This window comes from Scyliorhinus torazame, chromosome 18 (genome assembly GCF_047496885.1).
Source record: "Scyliorhinus torazame isolate Kashiwa2021f chromosome 18, sScyTor2.1, whole genome shotgun sequence".
Taxonomy (NCBI): Eukaryota; Metazoa; Chordata; class Chondrichthyes; order Carcharhiniformes; family Scyliorhinidae; genus Scyliorhinus; species Scyliorhinus torazame.
Genome location: NC_092724.1, coordinates 16,018,457 through 16,036,223, shown reverse-complemented (window position 1 = coordinate 16,036,223; position 17,767 = coordinate 16,018,457). Strand labels below are relative to the sequence as shown.

At 44.9% G+C, this 17,767-nt stretch overlaps 1 protein-coding gene across 2 annotated transcripts in view; it reads right to left on the bottom strand.

Annotated features, from left to right (window-relative positions):
• LOC140394972 (insulin receptor-like) overlaps positions 1 to 15,156 on the bottom strand; it is a 284,928-nt gene extending 269,772 nt beyond the window's left edge. Inside the window, exon 1 of one of the 2 annotated variants that reach the window (XM_072482239.1) lies at positions 13,804 to 15,156. In XM_072482239.1, coding sequence (XP_072338340.1) covers positions 13,804 to 13,879 — 76 coding nt within the window. In that variant the 5' untranslated portion in view covers positions 13,880 to 15,156. The remainder of the gene's footprint in view (positions 1 to 13,803) is intronic. The other variant, XM_072482240.1, reaches the window with a different exon arrangement.
• Positions 15,157 to 17,767: the final 2,611 nt, after the last annotated feature.

Here is a 17,767-nt window from a genome sequence, read left to right as displayed (position 1 = left end):
GAAGATCAATGATTTCAAAAGTAAACTGAATGGGCACTTGAGGGAAATAAGTTTGCAGAAGCTCTGGGGGTAGAGCAGGGCAACGGAGCTGGCTGCATTGCTCTAGCGTGCCAGGCAGGTCTCAATGGGCCCCTTCTGTGCTGTAATAATCATGACTCTTTGACGTGGAATACAATAATGGCAAGGGCAGTAACCATAGAAGCCTTTAAACACTAACTATAGTCATTTGCCCCATTAGACAAACACTGTTACCACAGGCATAGGACATAGTGAGATCCACATCCCTCAGTAAATTTTAGCACAGAGACACTGCCAATTTAATTTCCCTTCCCACAACTTGCTATTCATATCTGCGTCAACATTAACTAAATTTCCTGACTTGAACCTCCGGGGCCGATATAATACATCCTGCAAACGTCTAACAGCATTGAGCACAAAGTCAATAATTACTTTCTCAGACACTGCAATCCCCGGGGGAAAAAAAAAAAAAAATCAGAAAAACTTTCTTTGTGTCTTCCGGGATTTACACTGACGGATTTTTCCGCTGCCTCCCCTTACTCAAAAGGCAATAAAAGCGAGTTTAAAACACTATGCATATCACAGTGGCTGGGTTGCGGAGGTGTGCCGCCAATATAAGGTGACCGTTTCAGACAGAACATTTATTTAAACTCTCCCTGTCCTTGCATCAACTGACCCCATTTCTCATTTTAATTATTTTTGCTTTAATGCATTGGATCCATGCATGCACATGGGTCGGAAACTGAAAAGATTATGAACCCTCAGTCCAATTGTGGTTCAGTGGGTAGCACTGGTGTCTCAAGTCAGAAAGTTGAGAGTCCAATTGACACCAACTGAGCACGTACATCAAGATCGACACTCTAGTGCGGGTCAGAGAGAATGCTGAACTCGATGCAGCCTCATCTGTGGACATAAAAGACCCCACAACACCATTTCTAGGAACAGCAGGAGTATTCTCCCCCAGTGGACAATATTTATCCCTCAACTAATAAAACTAAAAATATTACCTGCTCATTATCAGAGTGCTGTGTGTGGGAGCTTGCTATGTGCAAATTGGATGCGGAGTTTCCTACACTGCAACAGTAAGCACACTTCTAAAGGACTTCAGGGGCCATAAAGCGCTTTAGGACATCCTTAAGACATGAAAGGGTCAGTATGTATGTAAAGGTAGGTAAAGGTCCTTCTGCAAGTCTTTATCTTTCTCCACCCTGCACCTCCGGGTGGAAAAAGTTTTCCTTCCCTGAAGGCGCCTAGATTCTGTTTCACAAGAACCTGCATCCCTTAGAACATCTCCACAAGTCACCTTCACAGTTGAACACAGTCACAAGTGTTTTGCGAAGGAGACACCGCCATAAAAAGCGGGTATGCTGCAGTTAATCCAGTATTTTATCATGCGCATCAGAACCACTTCAAAAGGGAAGGAAGAGCATCAAAACCTCAATTCAAACAACCCTGCATTCATTAACTGATACAAATTACCCCAAGATAGGGCGGCACGGTGGCACAGTGGTTAGCACTGCTGTCTCACACCGCCAAGGACCCGGGTCCGATCCCGGCCACGGGTCACTGTCCATGTGGAGTTTGCACATTCTCCCCGTGCCTGCATGAGTCTCGACCCCACAACCCAGAAAGATGTGCAGGGTAGGTGGATTGGCGATGCTAAATTGCCCCTTAATTGGAAAAAAAGAATTGGGCACGCTAAATTTATTTTAAAAAAGCAAACCAAATTACCCCAAGATATAATTGCTGTTATTACATGGGAAAAACAAGACTCCAATTACGCAGCCACCTCCCACAAATAACGTAGTCTGTAGATATCAGTCTGTTAATTCATTTCTCAGCCCTACAATCCACTGAGATCCCTGCGCTCCTCCCACTCTGGACACTTCTGTCTATTTATCGTATTGTCCCTTCAGTTGCCCTAAACCCAAAATTCCTTTACTAAACCTAAAGACTCCTTAAAGCCTACCTCTTTTAGTCACCAGTTCTGGAGTTTCTTTATGGTTTGGTGTATGTGACAATACCACTGGAAAACACCCTGAAATGTTTTATATTTAAATGTAAGCTACCGCTGACGATTAAAAGGAGACATATCAGGACATCAGAGCTCCCTGACCTTCTTCAAATTCTGTCGCAAAGTCTTTAAAGTTGACCTGAATCACAGAACCATCACATTTGCAGGAGGACCCCAGCAGTCCTGCATTGGAGCACTAGCCTGATTATGTGTGCAAGTCCTCGAGCTGGGTCGATGAACAACCAAAAATTTTAAATAAAAGCAAAATACTGCGGATGCTGGAAATTGGACCACTCTGCAGAAGACTCATACGGACTCAAAACGTTAACTCTACTTCTCTCTACACAGATGCTGCCAGGCCTGCTGAGTTTAACCAGCATTTTCTGTTTTTAACAAAAAGCTTATGTTTTGGGTTTAGTTAGTGTCTGTGCAGGAAACAAAATGCCGTACTGTACCCAGGATCGTAAGAAATAGGAGCAGCAGTAGGCCATTCAGCCCACCGAGCCTGCCCCACCATTTGTTAAGATGGTGGTTGAACCAATTGTGGTCTCAGCATTACTTTCCTGTCTGTCCCCGACGTAAACCTGAGTCACAGAATCCGTACAGTGCAGGAGGAGGCCATTTGGTCCAGTGAGTCTGCACCAACCCTCCGAAAGAGCACCCACCTAGGCCTGCTCCCCCACCCCAACCCTGTAACCCCACCTAACCTTCAGACACCTCGGGCCAATTTAGCATGGCCAGTCCACCTAACCTGCACATCTTTGGACTGTGGGAGGAAACAGCAGCACCCGGAGGATGCCCACACAGGCATGGGGAGAACGTGCGGACTCCGCACAGACAGTGATCCAAGGTCGGAATCGAACCCGGGTCCCCAGCGCTGTGAGGCAGCAGTGCAGGTCAGTGGGCTGACTGGGCGAGTGACCTGGTACAGGTGAGTGGACAACAGATTCCTGGATCAATTGAAAATTAGAGAGGTTGGCCAGAGAGCAACAGAATAATTGAAAATTAGAGAGGTTGGCCAGAGAGCAACAGAATACGATACGGATAAGTGTTTCTGTAGCGGATGGACGAGACACAAATCAACAATGTTGTGGAGCGAGAAATAGGCGGTCTTAGCAATGGAAAAGATGCGGAGTTAATGTATTTTCTTCATTTGGAGAAGATTAAATATACCGTAAGAGGATCTACTGAGAAGTTTTATCATAGATGGCAGCCTTTTGTTTCTTTCTTTAACCAATTAGTTACTGTCGATTGTTAATTTAAACTTGTTTTTTTTTTTACACACAGAGAATATTTGTTTGTTTGTTTAATGGTGGGGAGCCGCGTCAATGTGTTTTATTGTACTTATCACTTCCTGAAAACCAATAGAGACTTTTGTTTTAAAAGATTCGGAGTTATGGCGGAATGGTGGTGCAGTGGTTAGCACTGCTGCCTCGCGGCGCCGAGGACCCGGGTTCGAATCCGGCCCCGGGTCACTGTCCGTGTGGAGTTTGCACATTCTCCCCATGTCTGCGTGGGTCTCACCCCCACAACCCAAAAGATGCAGTCAGGTGGATTGGCCGAGCTAAATTTCCCCTTAATTGGATAAACATAAAAGATCCAGAGTTAAAACATCTGTTTAGGGCTTAGAATATGACACCAAATGTTGCAAATAATCCAGTTCAACTTGAGATAATGACCGATGAGAGATGAAACCAGTATAATGTTTGTGGTGGGACACAAAGACCTCAACATTTTAACTGGAGGAAATTGTGGCTTGACGTTGTACAAGCAGCCCTGACAGCAAAGGCAACGTCAAGCGGGGAGGAAGAGTTAAGTGCCGCTTGCACACATCAGAGGAGTCGATCTTATGGTCAAGGCGACATGTTTGAAGGGGAGAAGGTACCAGGTGAGTAGATGGGAGAAGGTACCAGGTGAGTAGATGGGGACACCAAGACGTGATTCATTGATGATTGCGAGCACACCTTCACCACACATTAACACGACAGCTAACATTATGTAAACCATTAGAGGACTGGGATGAAGAATCAAGATCAATCGGATAGGACTCTGCCAACGAAGGGAGTAAAAATTAAAATAAATTAGATGGGGCTGGTTTAGCTCAGTGGGCTAAACAGCTGATTTGTGATGCAGAACAAGGCCAGCAGCGCGGATTCAATTCCCGTACCAGCAACCCCGAACAGGTGGCGGAATGTGGCCACTAGAGGCTTTTCACAGTAACTTCATACTTGTGACAATAAAAGGTTATTATTATTAAAGAGGGAAACGCCAAAGGGGAACCCAGGGAGAGACTAACATGGGGACCAGAGGGCCCCTCACAAAGCTATAAGAGTAAAACAAACGGCAAAACAAACCATGTACGGAGAAGGGAAGGGTCTGGGATAGGATCAGAGACAGCAGAAAAGGGGAGGGGGGGGGGGGGGGAAGCGAACGTGAAAAGGAACAACATGTAAATTATAACCGTTTCATCTATTTTTTGTACAGTTTAAAAATCCAAACTTTAATAAATATATTTATTTTAAAAATTAGGTAACAGTGAGTTTGTCAACCCCAAGCCTGAGTTTTAAAAGATTACAACCAAAGTAAAGAACTGAGGAAGGCTAAGCGAAGATCTGATAGAGGTGTTTAAAATCATGGCGGGTTTGGATAGGGTAACTAAATAACGAGAACCGAGGGCACAGGTTTAAGACAAAATTAAGGCAATTGACAGAAATGCCAGCGGATTTTTTTTACACAGCAGATTTGCACTGCTCAATAGGGTGGTGGGTACAGATACAATAGTTGCCTTCAAAAGGGAATTTAATTTTCTAGGAGGGAAATATTGCAGAGGAGGGAAAACGGCAGGGGAGTGAGATGTCCCTTCAAAGAAGACGGGACAGGCTCAATGGGATAAATGGCCTCCCGCTGTGCCTCGTCTTCTCAATCTTGCCTATCGCCCGAGGGGTGGTGATCCTTAGGTTAAATCACCACCAAGCCAGCTCTCCCCCTCAAAAGGGGAAAGCAGCCTATGGTCACCTGGGACCATGGCGACCTTCCCTTTACTACTCTCATGTTAGGAGTTCCCCAGCTTTAAAGGTGCAGGAATGACTGAGTTAGAGTTGAAGATGGTGCAATACGTATTGGTTTCAATACAGCAAGGTTGCAGAAAGGAAGAAAGTTGAACATTTTTGCATTAAATAATATGGAAGTGACCCAGATTAAGTCAGCTAAGAATTTATACAAAGAATTTTAAGACTCCGGGGTAGTTTGAAAACAGGAAAGCACAGCAAAAACATATTTTGGAAGGGCAAATATCAGCATCATCGCTCTAACCCTGACTTTGGATGTCACGGACTGATGTTTTGCAATCATTCTCGAATGCCCTTGCCTTAAGCCCAGAAAGTATAAATTTTAGTCAAGACAGGCAAGAAACCTCAACAGATGATCAATTTGTTCATGTCCCAGCAGATTTTTGACCAACCCCATGCAGACACTAATATTTAAAACATTCTCATCGCTTTTTAAAAACTTATAATTTTTATATTAAAGTCAATATTAAAAACTTAATGGTTTAAAAGAACACACCTTTTCTCTGCTCCCTCCTCCTTCCCTAGTCTGTTTACAGATAGATAAACGGGCCTTCACTTTACTAAAGTGTATTCTTCCTGTATTCTTCATATTCTAGCCTCCTTTGCATTCCTCCCTTCCTTTACTGCTTTCCAGTGGCAGGGCCATTAGCTGCTTTGGGTCCCACGCTACGAATGCTCTCCCTAAATATTTCAAAACTTGCTGTATCTTTCCTCATCTTCCCCACGGACTTCCTTTTCCCCAGCCATTTCTTGTCACCTACCCCAGTAAAATCTCAGCACTCGCGTCTTCGCCCGGCATGTAGCTTGGCACCATTCTACTACGCCTCAATTATAAAATTCTCATCCTTCTTTTCAAAATCCTCCATGGTCTCGTCCCTCCCTACATCTGTAATTTCTTCCAGCCCAACAACTCTCCGAGAAATCAGCGTTCCTCTGATTTCAGCCTCTTGACCATCCCCAATTTAATTGCTTCACTAGTGGTAGCCACATGTTCACCTGCCTGGGCCCCAAGTTCTGGAATTCCCTGTCCACCTCTCTGACTTGCGTTCCAACTCCAAGACGCTCCTCAAAACCCACTTCTTTGATCAAAGCTTTTGGTCATCCAGCCTATTGTGTGGCTTGCTGTTATTTTTTTTGTCTTCAAATAATGCTCCTGAAGTGACTTGGGACATTTTATTACATTAAATGTACCATATACCTACACCTCAAGGAAGGGCTGCAGCAGTTCAAGAAGGCAAATCACCACCACCTAGGGATGCGCGATAAATGCTGGCCTAAACCAGCGACGCCCACATCCCCCAAATTAATTTTAAAAATAAATAAGTTGTTGTTATTGAAAAAATGAGACATGTTGCTGAAGCTTTTCATCTTCCACTCATCAAGACCAGCACAAGAATGCCACAAGAGAAAAGGGTGCTGATTGGCTGGCATAGAGAAAGCACCAGGGAACGGATTGGTTGACTAAATCAAGCAACATGTTCCTCCGGCTGTTTGTAAAAGGCAAAATACAGAACATAAAATAACCAGCACACGCTTGCAAAACCCTCAACAAAACGTCTACTGTCAGATGTGATTCCGCAACTCGACAGCACTTGCTGAACAATCCTGAGTGCACTAAAATCTATGATGTGGAGATGCTGGCGTTGGACTGGGGTGAGCACAGTAAGACATCTTACAACAGCAGGTTAAAATCCAACAGGTTTTTTTCGAATCACTAGCTTTCGGAGTGCTGCTCCATTCTCCTTCACCTGAGGAAGGTGCTATGCTCCGAAAGCTAGTGATTCGAAACAAACCTGTTGGACTATAACCTGGTGTTGTAAGACTTCTTACTGCACTAAAATCTAGACTAAGAACTAATTTAAGAAAATCAGTCGCGCTCGTAACGTGGCTTATTTATGTTTGCCAAAGTGACATACGTTCATACACAGGGACCCATCCTCTGCAAACAAAAGGAATATGCTCAAGCCTTGCACTTTTTCCTGAATGACCTGGAGGCTGGGAGAGCCTACAGTTCCCTGTTGCTTTCACCATGGCAACATCTCAGCCCATCAGAGTTGACTGGTCAACCAATCAGCACCTTTTCTCCTGTAGTATAAACTGTGACGGTCATTTGGAATTTGACATTATTACATTTGTCCTGATGAGCGCAAGAGGAAAAGATTCGGCAAAATGCCTCTCATTTCAGCAAAATTCAAGTTCTGTACTACTAAGGGACTATAGGTTGTTGTTGATGACATTAACTTCATAAAGAGAAATTGTAATCTTGCACCTTTGGTACTGAGAAGGACAATGGCAACAATATCACCACCAGCACCAAGTTCCCCACCAAGCCCCACATCATCCTGACTGGAGTACAAATCACCCACCATTCATTCATCATTGCTGGGTCAGTTTCATGTGAACTCTGCTTTCAACACGAGTCATATTATAAAGCATATTTATTGGTGAACAACAATTATTTTCAATAAAGGTATTTACATCAGGAGCTCCGGGGAGAGTGGAAAGGGAATGGAGGGGGTGGGGGTGTTAGCGAAATTGGGAAGTGAGGGTTCCTGGTCTCTAACCAATGACTCCCAGTTTCCCCCTCTGCTGAAAAGTGAACATGTGGACAAGACTGGACGCAGTTACAATATCTGCAAATGAGTACTTGGAGGAGGTCAGGTGGCTGGGTGTGTGGGGAGGGGTTGGGGTGGGGGCGGGGGGAGGGGGGGAGAGAGAGAGAGAGAGAGAGAGAGAGAAGAGGAGAGAATAGAGAGAGAAAGAGAGAGACAGGCAGACAGAATGGACAGAGGGGGGGGGGGGGGGGGGGAGTGAGAAAGAGAAAACTGGAACAACATACAGAAGAGGAAAAAAAATCTGGCAGGCAGCCAATTCTAAAACTCTAGCACTTTCCATCCAATAATTCCTCTCATGTCTGCACGGCTGAGCCACTTCTTAGTGGTACACAAGGCAATGCAATCCCTGATCTAATACCTTAAATAAAAACAAATGCTGTGCAATGACTGATGTGTACTCTTTTCCTGGTCACTGAAACTCTTGGGATTGTTTCTGCCACTGATGCAGCCTCCACCTCAACACCTCAAAACACAAAAGCTCCATAATTTCCTAAATGGTCCGACAAGGATGTACAGCGGGCAAGTCCCAATGAACATTATGGTATCTTCTGATGAGGTTCTTTTAACAGCGCGCTGCTGAATTTGGTATCATTAGAGATGTAAAGATCACCTGGACTGCTTCACAAGGCGTGCGGGTGAAATGAAAGAAGGCTCGCCCTTATGCAGCAATGCAATATTTCACATCTGTCTCTGAACACTTCAAGCACTCCGCATACGATGAATCACTTTGAAATGCCACGATTCTGTTATTCAGGAAACGTAAAAGCCATTTTGCGTACACCGAGATCCCGCAAACTATGGGATGAAGGATTAATCTGTTTTACTGCGATGGCAATTGAAGGCAGAATGGAAGCCAGTTCACTCGGACAGCTTTTCCTTCCAAAGCGCCATGGGATCTTTTTAAACATCCACCCAAACAGGCAGGCTTGCCTTCAGTTTAAATTAATCGATGCGGAGGCTTTGTCAACATTTAACAAATGGTTGAGGGGAAAGGGGAATATAAAAGGGATACAAGAAGAGAGCAAGGGCAAGGGATCAGGACATATGTTTTCGTGGAGGATAAAGACTAACACAAACTGGTTATGCCTATTATCCTGTTCTATGTGGTTTAAGGACACTACCTCTGACAAGGCAGCTCTCCCTCAGTACTGCACCAAAGCAGTCAGCCTAAATTGCATTTTATACTACAGAAGAAAAGGGTGCTGGTTGGTTGGCAAATAGGCTCTGATCGCTTTCTTCATGGCAACACCTCGGCCAAAATAGGCCCACTAAGCCTCCAAGTTATTCAAAAAAAGGTGCAAGGCTGGGACATATTTCTTTTGTATTCTGGGAATGCGTCCCTGTATGTGGGTCCCTGAGTGTATGTCACTTCTGGCAAGCTTAAATGAGCCAGGTTACAATCTCAACTGATTATCTTAAATTGTTTGTTTGTGTACTCAGGATTGTTCATCAGGTGCTGCACAATCACAGAATCACATCTAACAGCAGCCATTGTGTTTTGGGTTTCACAAACGCAGGCTGTTTTGAGTACGGTCTGTATTCTGCCTAATATGAACCACTGAAGGAACACATTTGATTTGATCAGCCAAGCACTGTGTCATATGGTCTTTGATGTTTTATTGGGTAAAATGTGCCATACTTGCATTTGTCCTGATGAGTACAAGACAAAAGGTTTTGGCAACACATCTCTCCTTTCAGCAATATTCAAGTTCTGTGCTACCAAGCAAATGTTTAAATTACATTATGAAATAACATAATCAGGTGTGAAACCACAACTTTCTGACTCACAGGCAAGAGCATGACCCTTAAAACTGCCTTGAAAACACCCATTTGGTTTAAAGTCCATTACAATTGCTTACCAGAGTTTTCTTTAACAATGCCTTTGTGCAAAGGTGGAAACGCTGTTTACAATAAATATACAATCAGCAGGTAACAAAATATTGAAGTTGGGTTCAAAGCCCACTCCAGTAACTTGAGTCATCTAGGCTTGATACTTGACACAGGGATGCACAGTGGTTAGCACTGCTGCCTCTCCGCGCCAGGGACCCGGGTATATTTCCAGCCTCAGGTGACTGTGTGGAGTTTGCATTTTCTCCCCATGTCTGGGTGGGTTTTCTCTGGACTCTCCGGTTTCGTCCCACAGTCCAAAGATGTGCAGGTTAGGTGGATTGGCCATGCTAAATTGTCCCTTAGTGTCCAAAGATGTGCAGGGCAGGGGAGAGAGTGGGCGGGGATAGGGTGCTCTTTCACAGGATCAGTGCAGACTCAATTGGCCAAATGGCCTCTTTCTGCACTGTAGGAATTCCATGGTGCTATGGTTTTTTACTCTGGGAATGCTGCACTGTCAGATGACTGTCACTGCACTGCCTTTGATGAAACATCAGATGGAGATCCCGTTAGCCCAGGCAGGTAACTCAGGTGGATATTAAAGCTCCCAATACCCTGGCCAACATTGCTCCTTGAATATTTATATAGCACTTAAAAGTGTGTCAGGGTAACAAAGCACTTTATAGCCAATGAAGTAATCTGCACACAGCAAAGACCCACAAACAGCAAGAAATTACTGAGGAACAGCACTGCACAGTAGGTCGCACTCTTACCCGAGTCAGAAGACTAGGGGCTCAAGGCCCATTCCAGAGACTTCAGCCCACAAGCAGACATTCATGGTAATGTACTAAAGGGGTGCTGTACTATCAGAGGTGCTGTCTTAAAACGAAGCCCACCTGCCCGCCTAGGTGGATGCAAAAGACAGCTACAACCATGTGTCTACCCTGTACACATGCCCCAAGTGTGTAACAGCACACTTCATCACCAGCAAGCCAATTAAAGATTTCCCAAATTCTCATTTCCCCATTCTCGATGGGGGGAGTGGAGTCACTGATGAGACCCTTGGCTAATTGTTTCTCTCCTTCCCTTAACAGAGTTACTTGCGACACCCATGCTAGAGTCTGTGCCGAGAACAGCATATCAGAAACTAACTTTTTATTAATTACATTTCAGGCACTTTTGCCTGAGGGAGGGGAATGGGGTAGACGGGAAGGTGGGGGGGGCAAAGCAGACAGAGATAGTTAAAACAGCCGCTTAAAACTCTCCCGCTGGTGAGGGTCTGTGGGCTGATGCCCTGGGTAGGGTGAATTCTTCCTCCTCGAGGTGGAGTAGGTTTTTTGGGACAGAGGACAGCTGTGTGAGGTGCTCGGGGAGCCCAGCAAACCACGCCCATATGTTTTGGACATGTCTGGCGCTGGATGGGTTTGGAGGAGCTTTGCGAGGACGTCGAAGGTGGTGAACACCCGGGTCAAGCAGAGCTGGGGGTTAGCATTATTTGGGGTATCGGACGAGCCGGGAGTGCAGGAGGCGAAAGAGGCCGGTAATCTGGCCTTTGCGTCCCTGGTGGCCCGGCGGAGGATTCTGCTACAGTGGAAGGATGTGAATCCCCAAGCGTAGACGCCTGGATCAGCGACATGGCAGGGTTCATTAAATTGGAGAGGGTAAGGTTTGCCTTGCGAGGGTCTGTGCAAGGGTTCTTCAGCCAGTGGCAACCGTTCCTAGAATTTCTAGTGGAACGTTAGGAGGTGGTCAGCAGCAGCAGTAACCCAGGGGCGGAGGGGAGAGGGGGGGGGGGTATCGGGTATGTGTTTATTATTGTTTCATGAGGGGGTTTGTACATTGGGGGAATTCGTGATATAAGTGTACGATGTTGATCTGTGTGTTTTATACTTTTCTTTTTTCTGTAAGGGGGGTGGTTTTGTTGAAAATTTGCTAAAATTGAAAAAAAAACATTTTTTTTTTTTTTTTTTTAAACTCTCCCGCTGGTACGCAGGTTTTTGCATCCTCTGTCGAGAGATTCCGTCTTTCGTGTTTTTTGTTTCCCACCACCCCTAAATAGGTTATGCCTTTTCCACCACCCCCAAACAGGTTAAGCCTTGGTAAAAGGATCCTCAACCCACACGGAATAATCCTGTTCACAGAACAGTTACTATTCAGGGCCGATATCTATCCACCAAATTAAAATCAGAAAAAAGAAATATCTGGCCATTTTCACATTGCTGCTCTTGGGAGTTTGCTCTAAGCAAACTGGCTGTCACATTTCCTACATCAGTCACCACATTTCAAAAAGTACTTTGTTTGGTTGTCGGGTGAATTTATGACGTCTGATGGTCACGAAGATCGGTCTATAAATGCAAGTCCTTTTTTTTTCTGGGCAGAAATACATTGTCCCGGAGCTCCTGAGAAGCAGTTGGGACATCTGAATGAAACCTCAAAAAAAATCAAAATAAAATTTACAAGGGCAGACCAAGCACCCACACAGTCCCGGTGGAACAGAACACGTCACTCACAATATTTATATACAGAATGGGGGCCAAATAAAACAAGCAAGCAGCGTGGAATACTGGGTTTTAAAAGATCAAAAACATTTGGTGAAATGTTAGACCTCTCTCCCTCAGAGAAGCTGCGAAAGTGACTTTTTTTTATTTATAAATTTAGAGTACCCAATTCATTTTTTCCAATTAAGGGGCAATTTAGCGTGGCCAATCCACTGACCCTGCACATCTTTGGGTTGAGGGGGTGAAACCCTCGCAGACACGGGGAGAATGTGCAAACTCCACACGGACAGTGACCCAGAGCCGGGATCGAACCTGGGACCTCGGCGCCGTGAGGCAGCTGTGCTAGAAAGTGACTTTTTATGACGAGCGGGTTTGCATTCAGCGGCAAAGAATCATCCAACGGATGACAATATATTCTCACCCATTGCGGTTAGGTCAGATGATAACTCAGTTCCACAGGTGAGATGTTCACCCACAAGAATAACGCAGTCACCGCATGCTAAAACACTTCAAATGCACACTTCTGTCCTGTGCTATCGGGGCAGCATTAAATTCCACACTACTGCATTCTCCAGAATAATGGAACGCACTTCACAAGTGAATCTCCCATGCACATTTTAAAAGCTCCAACACGAGCAAGGGGAGGAGATAAATCACACTGCCCCTGCAATGTGTTTTTTAAAAAATAAAACGCAGGAATGGGGGTCTTTCTTAAAGCCACATACAGACACAGCATTCACGGTTTCCAGTAAGCACTTAAAACTCCACAGAGAGCCACTGCTTTTACAGTAACATGAAAAAGATGAAATCCACACTTAAACTTCACATTACATGGGAGTCCCAAAGCTTTGCCTCATATTCTGGGGATCGCGGTCAGTGACTCTTGTCCATTCGGTCAGGCGAATAGACAAGTGCAAGTCAAATCACATTATTATTACACGGGATTGTCACTGGAATTTCAGGGACTCAAAATAATTCCCGAGGACTATGGATCAGTGAGCGTGTCCTGGTTCACGACTTAACCCAGCAGTTACCAGGTGATCGTCAACAGAGCCTGGGAACTAAAATACCCAAATAAAAACAGAAGATTCTGGAAATTCAAGTATTATAATTCATGCAGGGGTTTTGTTTTGTTTTTAAAAATCCACACTTTCAAGATTCCAGTGTGGTAAACACAGATATTTCACAAGCATGCAGCATACTATTTCTAAATCAAACCAGCACAACTTATTCCAATAGCAGGACTCTGCCTTAAAATGAATGTCCTTTTCAAATGCACCCAAGCAATTAAAATTTATTTTGTCTCCCTAAATAGCTTGCATCTGCCCTGCCCTCTCACCAGTGTGACATTTTAAAAAATCTTTAGTTACAGCTCTCAGCAAAGCCCAAGAAACCAGCTCGAGGCTGGGAAAGTTAGAGGAAAGCCTCCTCGTTGCAGCAATGAGGATTTTTTTTTCCTTAAATGCACTTTTTAGGCCCCGTCCTCACTCAATCCCCGACTCTCGATTTTAGTTCCACCTGGACTGGTGCGAGCTGTCGCTTTTGCCCCCTCTAATCCAGCCCCGGGCTTTCGGGTGCACGCTAGGCCGCAAAACACAAATCTAAAGAGCTGTTGGGCAGAGCATGTCATTAAATTTCCACATAAATGAACAGAAATCTAGAAGGAAAACACACCATGTTGAAATAGTTGGCTTTTAAGCCTGGGTTTTTGAGTCATAAAGCTTGGCTTTTTTTTTAAACTGTGAAGGTTTTTAAACACTTACCTTTTGGTTCTGTTGGGCCAATGTTGGCCAGGGTGAAGAGAGTCACCCAAGCTAATATCAAAGTCTTTCTCCCCATCCTGGAACTGGAATCCTCCTGGTGCAAGCAGCTCCCAAATCAGCACCCAGGCTCCCCACAACACAACAGGCCTGGGCTAGAACTGGATAGAAAATATTAAATAAGATACAGGAGGGGACAAGGGACAACCCCAATAAAAGTTGCTCTTCAGAGGACACTTGGGGATGGGATGGGGGGAGGTAAGAAACCCCCCAAAAAATCTACTAGCAACAAGATCAACTATTTTAAGCAGCCCAAAATAGAATTTTCTTGAATAATCTCCAAGAGATTAAATAAAATGATATTGGCAGTTAAATTGGATCAAATCCTTCATTCTGTCCATGAGGGTAGGGGGGGGGGGGATTGATGTCCTTTTCACCCCCTTTCTTCAGTCTTTTTTTGTTTGGGTGAGTTTGTTGGGGGGGGGAAGCAGGAAGATTAACAATTTTATTCCCCTTCTTCCTCCTCTCTTCTGGAGGATTGTTTTTTTCCACAGCAGCCTCAAGAAGTCTTCCTTAATCTCTCTCTTCTGCAAAGGTTCTCTCTGGAAACCACATTGGAGTTGAAGAGGCTTCACTGTCAAGTTCCCCAATGCAGAGGAGCCCTCATTTCCTCCTCCTCTCTTATACAATCTTCAAACTCCTTTTTTTAAATTTATATTTCCTTTTCAACTCGATGATATCACGGGGAGCAGCTGAAATTGTTCTCTTTCCCCTCCCCACATTACCAATCCTGAGAGGAGAGGGGGAAAAAATCCCTTCAGGAAACAATCTGTTGAGAAAACGACAAACACAAACCAAAATATCCTCCAAGACAGTTTTCCTTGAGTGATATCAACTTGATTTTCTTTGGCTTTCTGCCTAGGCTTCCTCCTCTTCTGTTTTTTTTTGTCCTCCTCTATTGCAAAGTCGCCCAAAGAAAATATCAAAAAGATCCCTAATTCACCAATGGAACAAAACAAAAAACATGTTTAATAAATTAGCAGGCGCCAAACTGCACAACAACCAAGTTTTTAAAATCCTTGAAGGTGGGGGGGGGGGTCCTTTTTCTACCCCTTTTTGCTTCAACACATTCCAAAGTGATTTTCTTTTTCCCAATTTTGTTCCTCCTTCTCCTGTGATTCTTCTTTTTTTTTAGAAGTAATTAAAATCTGAGTGTTTTTTCTTTTGAGATGGGGGAGAAAATGGTCAGCAAGCAACAAAATAAAAACACAATCTTGAAGGTGCAGAGGAGCCTTGAGCCATTAAACCAAGCGCAAACTTCTTCTGACTGTGTCGAGTAAACAAGCATCGCCAGCCCAGAGAGAGAGAGAGGGAGGGGAGAGCAAGGGAGACTCGACAACTCCAAAAATCTGAACCAGGAGTTTACAGTTCCATGGACTGGACTCTGATATATTAAAAACAACCCAGAGAGAGAGAGACAGAGTGGGAGAAATAAAAATGCAAAATCTGGACTGTAGTTGGCACCAGAGAAAAACAGGACTGGTTTTGCAAGAAGGGTGTTGTCGAGGTGAAGGAGACATGGAAAATCTGGACTGAGCCTCTGACACATTGGACTGGACTGAAGGCAGAACAACAACCCCAGAGAGGAGATCATGTTTATTCAAAGAAATTTTGAAATTGCATGGTGTGCATTGTAAGGTATCAATGCTAGATGGGCTTCTGCACATTTCTTTAATTCAACATTTTATCCGATGTGTTAACCTGTTTTTTTAATATAAATTTAGAGTACCCAATTCATTTTTTCCAATTAAGGGGCAATTTAGCGTGGCCATTCCACCTACCCTGCACATCTTTGGGTCGTGGGGGTGAAACCCACTCGTACACGGGGAGAATTTGCAAACTCCTCACGGACAGTGTTAACCTATTTTAAGTTGCGTCCCGATGCTCCCCTGGTCGATCTCTTCATTAACTTGAAGTCACCCAAAACTTTGCTGCCTGTGCTCCAACTCACACCCAAGTCCTCTTCACGCTTCACCACTGTGCATATTGATCCACATTGGCTTCCGATCCAGATGCCATGACTTTAAAATTCTCATCCTGGTTTTCAAATCCATCCCACATGCCTACTTCTGTAACCTCCTTCAGCTCTGCAACTCTCTGAGATCCCTGTGCATTTGCAATTCTGGCCTCTCGCACATCCCCCTGTTTTTATTGCTCCACCATTGGTGGCTGTGGTTTCAGTTGCTTAGGTCCCAGGCTCTGAAATTCACTCCTAAATCTCTCTGCCTCTCTGTCCTTTTCTCTCCCCTTTTATGATGCCCTATAAAACCTACGTCTTTGCACAAGCTTTTGGTCATCCGGCAAAGCATCTCTTTACGTGGCTCAGTGTCAGATTTTGTTTAATGACATCCTGTGAAGTACCTTGGAGTGTATTACCACATCTAAGGCACTATATAAATGAACATTCTTTTTTTAATATAAATTTAGAGTACCCAATTCAGTTTTTCCAATGAAGGGGCAATTTAGCGTGGCCAATCCACCTAGATTGCACATTTTTGGGTTGTGGGGGCGAAACCCATGCAAACACGGGGAGAATGTGCAAACTCCACACGGACAGTGTCCCAGAGCCAGGATCGAACCTGGGACCTCGGCGCCGTGAGGCCGCAGTGCTAACCCACTGCACTACCATGCTGCCCCCATAAATGAACATTCATAAGTTAGTGAATTGGATTAAAAGAATTGCGTGGAGCGGCGCAGTGGTCAGCATTGCTGCCTCATGGCGGCGAGGACCTGGGTTCGATATCGGCCCCGGGTCATTGTCTGTGTGCAGTTTGCACATTCTCCCCGGGTCTGTGTGGGCTTCACCCCCACACCCCAACGATGTGCAGGTTTCATAGAATTTACAGTGCAGAAGGAGGCCATTCAGCCCATCGAGTCTGCACCGGCTCTTGGAAAGAGCACCCTACCCAAGGTCCACACCTCCACCCTATCCCCATAACCCAGTAACCCCACCCAGCACTAAGGGCAATTTTGGACACTAAGGGCAATTTATCATGGCAAATCCACCTAACCTGCACATCTTTGGACTGTGGGAGGAAACTGGAGCACCCGGAGGAAACCCACGCACACACGGGGAGGATGTGCAGACTCCGCACAGACAGTGACCCAAGCCAGGAATCGAACCTGGGACCCTGGAGCTGTGAAGCAATTGTGCTATCCACAATGCTACCGTGCTGCCCTGGTTAGGTTAGGTAGATTGGCCACGCTAAATTGCCTTTAATTGGAAAATATAATTAGGTACACTAAATTTAAAAAATAACTTGCATTGGTATAGTGCCTTTCACATCTCCAGACATCCCAAAGCGTTTTACAGCCATTGAAGTACTTTTTGAAGTGTCATTACAGTTTTTTTGAAAAATATTTTTATTCTCCATTTTCACATTTTCTTCAGAATTTACCCCCCACCAACAAACAGTAAACGGTAACGAATACAATGTCAATCCCCTTATTAACAACAACGATCCAAACCTCCCACCAACCCCCAACCAACGACCCGCCTGACAATATAAGCATCAAGTAAAACTAAACCTCCCAAGGAGGAAAAAAGGAACAAATAAAAAGGAATCAGGAATCACCCCTGGTCACCGTTGACACATATAGTGCCCCCCCCCGCCCTAATATTCAATGCCATCCAATCCCCGAAAGAGTACCGTGAATGGCACCCAGGAATTGTAGATACCCCCCTACCCCCCCTCCCAGACTCCTCCCCTCCATGACTCCTCACTCCACTTCCTCTTGTAAACTCCTCCCCCCAACCTCGGTTCCTTCCCCCAACTTTTCACCCCGGCTAGACTCACCGAAACCTGTTCTACCAGGCTCCGATGGCCACAGCCCCTCTCCCCACCTCACTCCCGTTCACTGGCCGGCTTCAACCGGACAGCGTGGAGGCCCCCGCCCGTGTCTCCTT